General features: G+C 31.9%; 2 protein-coding genes across 2 annotated transcripts in view; one reads left to right on the top strand and one right to left on the bottom strand.

The window, feature by feature from the left end:
* Nucleotides 1-4,081: 4,081 nt before the first annotated feature.
* Nucleotides 4,082-5,564, bottom strand: LOC18044311 (HVA22-like protein e). Its single transcript, XM_006436813.2, has 5 exons — nt 5,225-5,564; nt 5,108-5,134; nt 4,861-4,983; nt 4,553-4,769; nt 4,082-4,332 (listed from the first exon to the last, which is right to left on the bottom strand). The coding sequence occupies exons 1-5, from the start codon at nt 5,269-5,271 to the stop codon at nt 4,312-4,314; spliced, it is 435 nt and encodes a 144-aa protein (XP_006436876.1). The 5' UTR covers nt 5,272-5,564; the 3' UTR covers nt 4,082-4,311.
* Nucleotides 5,565-8,457: 2,893 nt separating this feature from the next.
* Nucleotides 8,458-8,976, top strand: part of LOC18044309 (palmitoyl-acyl carrier protein thioesterase, chloroplastic) — a 3,676-nt gene continuing 3,157 nt past the window's right edge. Inside the window, exon 1 of the mRNA XM_006436811.2 lies at nt 8,458-8,856. Coding sequence (XP_006436874.2) covers nt 8,458-8,856 — 399 coding nt within the window. The remainder of the gene's footprint in view (nt 8,857-8,976) is intronic.

Raw genomic sequence — 8,976 nt, 5'->3', positions numbered from 1 at the left:
CTTATTTATTTTCTCTCTCCTTCTTTCCTCTCCTCTCTTCTTCTTATATTTTTTCAAACCGAACATACCATTAGTTGTGCTCTCTCACACTTTTTTGTATTCTTTCAACATAGAAAATAACATATATTTATGTTAAATGGTGCAATGGTTCTTAGATACAGATGTCTAAATTTTAAGATATCTCGATTCTAATTTAAATTTGATTTAATAAAATTGAGAAGTCCAAACTTCAACTTGACTCAAAATTCTAAAAACAAAAGTCAAAATACGAAATCTTCCTTAAGAATGGAATACGGAAGAAGTTTTCTTATCCACAACATCCTAGAATTTATCTTAGCGTTACCTGAAGAGATCAAAGAGAAGATCTTTAATAAGGTAATTGACTACCGTGAATATCCCGATAGTTCTGATGATCCATTTCCTAAAATTGACCAAATGAATGAACTAGCATACAGAGTATCCAGAGTATTTCACCATGTTATTGATGAAGACGCCAACTAGGGATATTATGTGATATGTGAGGCATCACCACTATCATATCATGTCTTCTAGTTATGGATAAATTTGTACCCTATTGCCATAGTCTTTTAACCACATCTTCTTTACAAAAGTCGCCGATATGCTAAAGGATGTTGGTTCAACAAGCTCTTTGCTCCTCTTTTCGAAGACATCCTCACACTCAAACTGATCAATGGATACCATATAACCCACAACACTATTGTCATCGTGCAGCTAAGAGATATATGGAGAAGAGACAAGCCACCACTACTCAAAGTGATAGAACATGATCGTATTCACGATGATACACAGAGTAAGTGTGGGGATGTCTACATGGTAGAAGAGCTTTAGCAAAAGTATATGGAATGGAAACCGGGTACAATACGCATAGCCCTCTTTCTCCAAATGTGCAGGCAACTCCAAACCTCTTTTATAAGGAAGAAATACGCAATGGAAATGAAAGACTTAACCTATAAGCATGGTTTGGCATTATCTCAATCCAAGATGAAGATTGGCCTTGAAGAAATTGATTTTTTGGGAGTTTCACATCAAAGATGGATACATCATTCCTCAGCCACATATTGCAGAAAAATTATCTCAATTTCCTAATGATCTGTCAAGCAGAAAGCAAATCCAATAATTTTTGGGAATCATCAATTATGCAGCAGATCACATCTAGAATCTATCAAAGATGATGAGTTAGATTTCCAAGCATTTAAAGAGATGGTCCTCTCCATGCTCTGAGAAACGACAAAAGCCCTAAAGTTATTAAAGCAGAAGTGTCAATCACTTCCATCTTTAATTCCTAACAAAGGACACATCATCCTGCAAACAGATGCAAGTAAGAATTATTGGGGAGCCATATTGCTTAAAGAGTCCGAGGGAACCAGGAGAATTTGTGGCTATAAATCAGGACAATTCAGTGAAGCTCAGCATTACTACCTATCATCAAAGAAAGAAGTTCTAGTAGTCCTCAAAGGCATCAAAAAATTCTAGTTCTTTCTTTCTCTCACTCCATTTGTAATTGCTTGCAGGCCTACGCAGGAGAAAATAAGGAGAGAAACTCCAGATCTACAATTGGCAAAGTCTAAATCCCCCTCAAGATTCAAATTCGAAGTGAAGCACATAAAAGGAGAATCCAACATTGTCTCAGATTTTCTCTCCAGACCTATAACAGCATTTTCAACAGCTTCACAACATAAAACCTAACGTATATTAGAGTTAAGTGGTGCTCAGGTCTAGACGTCTAAATTTTACGATAATTTTGATTCTAAATTAAATTTGATTTTAAAAAATCATCGGACCAAAACATGACTTAAAAAAAAAAGAGGCATAATAAAGTCTACAAACTTATTCTTGCCCTCGCAATTGCCATTAGTAGAGGATTTGTGATTATGAAGATGGAATCTTGGGTAAATATGAATGTCTGGATGATATATTTATTTATTTTCCTAATATCTGAATATGAATGACATCTTATTTGCTTTTATAAATAGAAAGATTGTTAATTTCCTCTTACTAAAATCAATATATGCTACTTTTCCCCTATAATTTTCGTAATAGCTAATAACCTCTCGGACCAAAAAATTTAAAGGAGAAGAGGGATAAATGGATCATTTGTGTGATAATTTAACTTAGAAATACAAAATATATATTTATTACAAAAAAAGTTTAAGAAATAACAAAATCTAAAAAAAATCATAATATTAATTTTTTATTCACTCCAAAATATATATGTTCTTATGTTTAGTACTTCAAATTTTTATTTTAATTAATATTAATATGATGCATTTTATTTATAATAAATATAAAAAAATTATTTAAAAAAGAATAATACTTTGAAATTATATTGTCAAAAACGTTATTTGCTATTATAAAAACTGTAGGACGGTAAGTGATAAATATTGATTTTAGTAAACAGAAAATTGGCAATTCCCCTTATAATAAAAAGCATCTTGAATATGATTATTCAGCATTTATATCCTTCCAAGTCAAAATAGAATAAGGGATGACACTTTATAGTTGAAGAAATGAGTATATATAATAGAAATATTCATTGGATATAATATTTACTTCTCATTCAGACATCTTCTCATTTAAATAAAAGTCACAAAAATTTATTTTCTCTATTTAAATATAAATGTCTAAAAAATCATACACAAGTTATAAAAAAAACAAACAAGTGAATTTTAAAAAAAGAAAATTAAAATTCTTTAAATTTTAGACTTTAGAGACGTTTAACAAACAAGCCCTATTAAATATAATTTTGTGATTTTTGTTTCTGCTAGTAGAGCTTGAGATTTAAGGGGAAATAACCAATTTTGAATTGGATGATTCTAATTTATCAATGTTAAGTTTTAATGATATTTTTCTGAGGAATTTAATTGGACTAGAAGTATGTTTATAGATGAATGTCTTACGCATATTTTAATATAGTCTACGAAATTCGTAGACTAGAGATTCCTTAGCTTGTTCATATGTAATGAGTTAAAAGAAAAGACTTGTATATTTATAGAAGCTAGATAGCCAACACAGTATCAGTAGATACATACGATGCAAGAATCTACGGCTCGTCTAGTTGTTAAGCCACAGAAACGGTTCAACCTTGGCAATTTAAGCGGTTCTCTACAGCCGCACTTATGCACTTAGACCCCATATTTGTAGTAAATTTATAATTTAATTTATATTTATGAAAATGTAAATCCTCAATCATAGCCAACTCAATTGTGATACTCTACTCAATAATTAAATCACTTGCCGGCGCTTTTGAAGTTTGATAACACCAAATTAATAATTGCTTCTGTATGGATCAAAACAGTTATTTGTTTATTTAAAAACCCACCACAATTATAAACATGCACTTAGAAACCAACATTTGCGGCTCCCAACAATGAATAGAGAGAGACATAATTAGAACCGACATTTCGAGCTCCAGCAATTAATGGTTGAGATATAGAAAATAAAGAGACACGACGTAGCCTCCCTACAATTTTACCCTTTAAATTACTTAAAGATCCATCACAATAATTTTCCTAAAGGACACAAAATTCTTTATATAAATTTCTCTGTCAAATCAATAAACCGCTAGAATAAAAATTCTTTATAGAAATATATGTGCCAAATTAACAAATAGCTCAAGAATCTTGATTTCTGTCAAATAAATTAGATGATCAACGAGTTTTATATATTTCATTCAATCGATCATACGTGAATACAACTGATCCAGTTTTTCTTAACAAAATATGAACCCAAAAAGTTTGTTCAAATGTTGCTTCACGCAAAAGAAATTACTTTCCAGCTTGACCGAAGCATCGCGCCCGCCTTCGGCTTAAAAACAAACGCATTAGAATGATTTTAGTTTTAATAATTTCAACATCATCGTGGCCCACAAAAACCTTACCTAAAACACTAATTTAAGAATTTCAGAATGCGTAAGAAATAATACACAATTAATCACTACATACATAATACATATAATTAAAATTAATATAACCACAATAATTTTTAAAAATCAATATTTACACATCATAATGCTATTGATTTATTATTATACGACTGACATGTGAGAAACTGCTAAGCCGAAAAAGAGTGAGCGGCCTCAAATGATCACTAATTTCTTCATTAAAGCGTCACAGAAGCTTTGAAAGTCGCAAACTTGTAAACTTGTACAGGGTTAAAAGTTAAAGCTTCCCTTTATACAACAATCACCAAGAGAGAAGATTAACCTAAAAGCAAAGCAAAGCACAAAGCAACAGAAGCTCGACACACGAACACAAGCCAACGGAGAATCGTCTCTTCTTTTCTTGTAGTTGGTTAGTATGCCTCGTGCTCCCCCTGTCCGCACACAACCAATTGAATAATACATCTCATTAGAAAATTCAACACAAATCTTAGTTCCTTCTGTTCACTCACACTTTACTTCATTCTTTCAATATAGAACAGTAACATCCATTAAGAGTTAAATCGTGCTCAGGTTCAGACGTCTAAATTTTACAACTCCAATTTTAATTTTAAATTCGATTTTTTAAAAAACAAATCCAATTAATTAGCTTACTTTCTTCGGCATAATAAAGTCCACAAACTTGTTCTTGCCCTTGCCAGTGCCAGTAGGAGAAGACTTGCGATGCTGATGCTGATGATGATCTTTACCTCCTCTGTACTGCCTAATTTGCTGTCTGACAAACCTTTCATATATAAAAGCCGCACCTCTGAACTGTGGCAGAACCAGCCATGCCGCTAGTACTAGCTTCACCGAGTACCAAATTGGTATCCTAAAATTTAATTATTCATAACATGACTTGTCACATATAAAAACTAATTAATCCCCAAAAAAAAATTAAATGATCTATTAGTTTCACTTACCACTCTAAAACCGGTTGGAGTACCATCTCAGTAAGAGTTAGAAATGAATACAAAATCCAATAAGCAAGCCACTGCTCATCATCCACTTTTGATGGGCTCTCAATTGCCACAACTGATGCATATCTGGCATATGTATCAGAAGTCAGAACCCCACTTTTATTATCAGATCACTCAATTAATTAGATAATTAATTAATTACTAATCAGGATTAATACAGAAAATGAAAAGAAATTAATCAATCACTTACAAGGGATACAGCAGCATCAGAACTGGCCTGCATACATATTTTATGATCAGATATTAGAGAAATTATATCAAAAAGATTTTTACTTGAGTAAAAATATGAAAAAAAACAAAAAAATACCCTGCAAGTGAATGAACACCATAGATCAAATTCCAGAAACGACTCATTTTTTATTTTTCTTTTTTTTGGATACTGTAGTAAATAAACACTGAGAAAAACTGACTGATGAATAAAGTGATGAATCGAAGAAGACTGTGATGGCCAAGTGAGAAAATGGTTTCTAGGATTAAGACAAAAGTTGTGTGGACCTGTTATATGGGTTAGCTATTTATATTGGAGAGATTAAGACACGTGGCAGGATGGGAGACAGTATCGGATTCTGCCTTCAACGTGTCCAACTAGATTTAGCCCCGTCCAGATTGTGATCAGCATTGTGATCAGAAGAAGAAAAGTACACTAAGAGCACGCTGGTCCTGCAAATTTTTTTTTCCTTCATATTTTTTAATCTTGGGATGTTTGCTTTGCTTAAATCAATGCGGTGACGGTGAGAACCTAGTGGCTTTTGTTCTTTCCCCCCGACAGAAGCCACGTATTCATGTGGTTCCAGGATAAAAGTCGGTGACACTTGTCATTAAATCAAACAATCCAAATATGCAACAGTGATGGGATGGATAAATCAAAGAGAAATTGACATTGTGAATACTTTAATTCAAAGCTTCTCTGGTTGGGCCAGTTGCGCATTTTTGGTCCATCTCTAGATTGAGCCGGCACACTTTTATGATTACGACTGAAATACTAATTCACATGGAGCCTTCAGAAGCTCGAAAGTGATTTAGGTGGTATTTTTCTGGGAAAATAAAGTTTTTACACCAAAATTATTTTAACATATCAAGTCAGTTCATGATTTGTTGAAAATTATATTTTACCATCAAATATTTATTTTTTATTATTTTACCACTATTCTGCTAAAAATGTGTTAATATTTAATTGAAAATGAGTTAAAAGTCAATTTTGCTCGTGGAGATAAAATCATAATATACTAAATTCAAGTATTAATCACAACTCAAAATAATTTAATTAAGGAAAAAATGTAATGGACAATAAGCCAAAAAAAAAAAAAAGAAGTCAATAGCCCATAGTGGAGAGAGCAGATGACAATGGAGACGGCAACGAGTCAGTGATGACATTGTGGTGGATAGAGCAACGAGTGAGAGAGAGACAGATCGGAGATGGAGCGAGAGAGAGAGAGAGAGAGAGAGAGAGAGAGGCCAAATTTTTAGGGTTGCAAATTTCTTATTTTTTTAAAATTATTTATCTAATAATTTGTTTATTATTTATTTTATCATTGCAAACGCAATGTTTTAACTTCAAAGGAAAATGCCTTAAATGGCCCTATGATATCAGCAAACCATCAGCAAATTTTTAACTGGTCTAACGAAATGGTGGTAAAACAATAAAAAAGCAAACATTTGGTGGTAAAATACATTTTCAATAAACTATGGTACTGATTTGATACGTGAAAATAACTTTGGTGGGAAAATGATAATTTCCTTTTTTTTTAATCGGAAACCTGAATGGGTCAAAATTGGTCTGAAATCTGAATAAACATGAAAGTTTGAATCTGAATAATATTTTTTTATCTCTAAAAATAAATATTAAGTTGTTTATTTTTTCAACTTACAAATGTAAAATATATACTTTCACATTTGTATCCTTATTAAATTTGAACGTCAAATAATGTGCGTGTGTGTATCTTAAAGAACATAAATGCTATAATATTTTATCATATACAAGTAAAACCACGTTCAAGTGAATACATAATAATTTTAGAATTAGAATATATAAAAAAATTTTAATAAAAACAAATTATATAGTTACAGAAAAAATATAAGAATAAATACCTTTGATGACCGATAATGGGAGATTCAAGAGCCTGATGAGAGAAGTAAAGTGAGAAGGGATTCCATGACTGTTGAAAAAAAGATGAGATTATTAGTGGGTAAACGTTTATGGGTAGGTTTTAGAATAGATATGAAAAATAAATAAATAAAGTAGAAATATGTTTTACATTAGAAATTAGTTAGCTAATCCATATTTCTTCATTCAGTAAAAAATGAAAAATGTTGATTTTATAATGTCAAAATTATTTAAAAAGTCTCGTTAAATTATAAAAACAAACACCTCTAATTAACTTAATTAATTAAGTTAAGTCATTTTAAGTTATTAAGTTAAAAAATAAACACTCTCTTAAAAAAATAAAAAATTAATTTTGATGTTTGATAAATTAAAAATTATTTTGTTCAGAATCATCCCATTTTATAGTAAATTTTGAAAAACAGGAAGGGGAAAGGAGTAACTTTAAAAAGAGTGATTTTGTGTTTTGTATTAATTGCTTTTCAAACACCATTTTTTTTTTTTAAAAAAAAAAGTGAGATGGTGGTTAGAAATTCAACTTTCCAAAAGTTGAATGAGATGGGAATGGGTTTAGCACTTAAGATTATGAACCTGTCATTTTATTATTATACGTTGATTTCATATAATTTGTTCGACCAAAATTAAATAACTTGTTAAAATATAACGTCCAACCTTTTGAATAAAGAGAAATTGACTTATGAATTATTAACTTGAAAGCGTGGTACCTTCTGATTTTTCACTTTCTCTACTTCGGCCAGTTGGGCTGAGTAAGCATCATGGGTCCATTCTGGATAAGGCTGGCCCATTTATAAACGAGATACATGGATATAATTTAGGTTTTCAGGTATCATTTGTCCGATCATAAACGAAATAAATGGGTATAATTAGCTCGGCAAATGACAGCGCTGCTAAATACACCCACCTAATGTCAATGACTCAATGTGTATAACATAAATGAATCAATGGCGTAGGGAAAGCAGATGACTTAACAAAGAAACATCTAGAGAACAAATCATCTTTTCTTCAAATTCTAAACCACTACTTACAAAATATCAGGCACAAAAGACTAAGTTAATGTATTTGTGGTTGTCGCATATTCCCTTAAAATGAAACTACAAAGAACCTTTCCAAATTCCTCCAATATTCGTGACGGTGCAAGCTATCATAGAGATGCCCCTCTAATAATTCTCCCCCACCCATCAAAGTTGTTGAACTGCAAATTATTTTTCAACCCCCACGTTATTAAAAGAGAAAAGTTTCCCTTTCTTCCACTCATTGTCTTATCATATTCTTTTGTGAAATATAAGTTGTTACACCAACTAATATACTTTAAAAGTTTTTCTATTCAACAAGGCAACATAATAAGTTTAGAAAAATACTGATACGTACGATGCACCAGCTTCATTATTGCAAACATAGTGAATGATCACTTAGCAAAAATGTCCATGGCAGCCACCAATGATGTAACATTGTGCTATGCTGCGAAGGCAGGGTGGTTTAATGCTTCATGGCCTTCAATCAAACCGAAACGATGTAGAAGCTTTTCAGTGATTGCAAGTGCAAGTAATCAAGGGAGCTTGGAGATGATAAGTGGAAAGAAAGTGAATGGAATTCGCCACGTTCATGAAGCACCGAATGTACGAACAAAGATTAATAGCCATGATGATGAGCTGGTTGTTAAACAAAGCCAGCAGCCTGATAATTCTCCTCTTCGCGCATGTTTGCTGGGAAGGTTTGTGGAGGATAGGTTTGTATATCGGCAGACTTTCAGTATCAGGTCATATGAAATTGGACCTGACAAAACTGCTACCATGGAGACCCTCATGAATCTCCTCCAGGTTGGTATCTTTCTTTTTTATTAATCTTTTTTTTTTATACTTTCACTAGTTAAATAAGCCTAACTCTCGCTACTAATATAAGCTCTTTGTAAAAATTTATGTGGCGTGAAAATATTGAAT

The sequence above is a fragment of the Citrus clementina genome, unplaced genomic scaffold, assembly GCF_000493195.1.
Source record: "Citrus clementina cultivar Clemenules unplaced genomic scaffold, Citrus_clementina_v1.0 scaffold_4, whole genome shotgun sequence".
Classification (NCBI taxonomy): Eukaryota; Viridiplantae; Streptophyta; class Magnoliopsida; order Sapindales; family Rutaceae; genus Citrus; species Citrus x clementina.
This window is presented reverse-complemented; position numbering and strand designations above follow the sequence as displayed.